Here is a 1,412-nt window from a genome sequence, read left to right as displayed (position 1 = left end):
AAGATAGTGATGAGAAATTTTTCTCATTTTAAAATAAATGTTAGTGTTAATAATAGTGGGGATACTTTTTAATACATATAGGTGTGTTTGTTTTGTTTTAGGATGATAATGACGTCTATATTCTGACCAAAGTGTCAGACATTTTACACTCAATATTCAGTAGCTACAAGGAAAAGGTGTTACCATGGTTTGAACAGCTGCTTCCGTTAATTGTCAACCTAATTGTAAGTGTTGCCTCTCTTCAACAGTTATTTTAGATGATTTACCTGGAATTCTTTTCATTGCAGTATTAGAAAACTTACACTGTCCAGTCAAAATGGGTCCTAGAAATCAGTTTTCAACTCTGCATCTTTAATTTTATCAAGTTTATTGCCCTGTATATTTTCTCACTCAACATAAGCTTAAAGTTTGCTATTTGGGTTTTCCATAGTTAAATCATTATACATTCTAAAGACAAACAAGTGATTTTTCATTATTTCAGATTATCTATGCCTTGCTGAGTTGACAAATGAAAACAGAATGATTATATTTTTTGCAATAGACCCTAGAGATTTCAGTTATGATCCCTGTTAGTACAACCAGCAATCATAGATTTTGGATGATGGTCTTTATATACTGTTTTTAAAATACATACTAAAAAGCAATCATTAGATATTCACTTTTTTTTTGGTTTTTAATTTTGTATTTTATTGTATTTAGTAGTGTACTACATTTTTTCAAATATTTAAATCAAAACTATAAGATTGTCACATCTTTTATTATTGTGTTTTTTTAAATACAGCATTCTGTTACCTTTTTTGTAAAGTGAATATATATACATTACTGCTATTGTCAGTTCTTCCTGGTTTATGATAATGTTAGATTGTGGAATTCTGTAAGAGTTCACAAAAGTCTTTTAAACCTGTGCTTATTTAAATCTATGTAGTACTTTGAGGCTTGTTGTTCACAAGAAGTAGTTGTTACTAGTTTTCTTTGCCTCTGTCGGGAATATCCAAGAAAGCCGATAGTGTATAGTGAATATTTATTTCTTTGCAACCTTTATGTACTTCAATATTCAAAGCTTAAAAGAATATCTCTTTTGTAGTGTCCACATAGACCATGGCCAGACAGACAATGGGGATTGTGCATCTTTGATGATGTTATAGAACACTGTAGTCCAGCCTCATTTAAATATGCAGAATATTTCTTAAGGCCAATGCTCCAATATGTATGTGACAACAGCCCAGAAGTCAGGCAAGCAGCTGCATATGGCCTGGGAGTCATGGCACAGTATGGTGGAGATAACTATCGTCCTTTTTGTACAGGTACTGATGTTTATTTGGTTACATGCATTTTCTTTCAGGCATTTTTTTTTTTCCTACCTAGTTCTCTCTTCAAGAGCACTCCCAAACATTATCTTTCTGTTTCTATCT

At 31.8% G+C, this 1,412-nt stretch overlaps 1 protein-coding gene across 1 annotated transcript in view; it reads left to right on the top strand.

The window, feature by feature from the left end:
- Nucleotides 1-1,412, top strand: part of IPO5 (importin 5) — a 33,109-nt gene that overhangs the window by 28,135 nt on the left and 3,562 nt on the right. The window contains exons 21-22 of the mRNA XM_006909396.3: nt 102-224; nt 1,085-1,304. Of these exons, the coding sequence (XP_006909458.1) occupies nt 102-224; nt 1,085-1,304 (343 nt within the window). The remainder of the gene's footprint in view (nt 1-101; nt 225-1,084; nt 1,305-1,412) is intronic.

The sequence above is a fragment of the Pteropus alecto genome, unplaced genomic scaffold (genome assembly GCF_000325575.1).
Source record: "Pteropus alecto unplaced genomic scaffold, ASM32557v1 scaffold13, whole genome shotgun sequence".
Classification (NCBI taxonomy): domain Eukaryota; kingdom Metazoa; phylum Chordata; class Mammalia; order Chiroptera; family Pteropodidae; genus Pteropus; species Pteropus alecto.
Note: the sequence above shows the minus strand (reverse complement) of the source record. Positions and strands in the feature narration are given on the sequence as shown.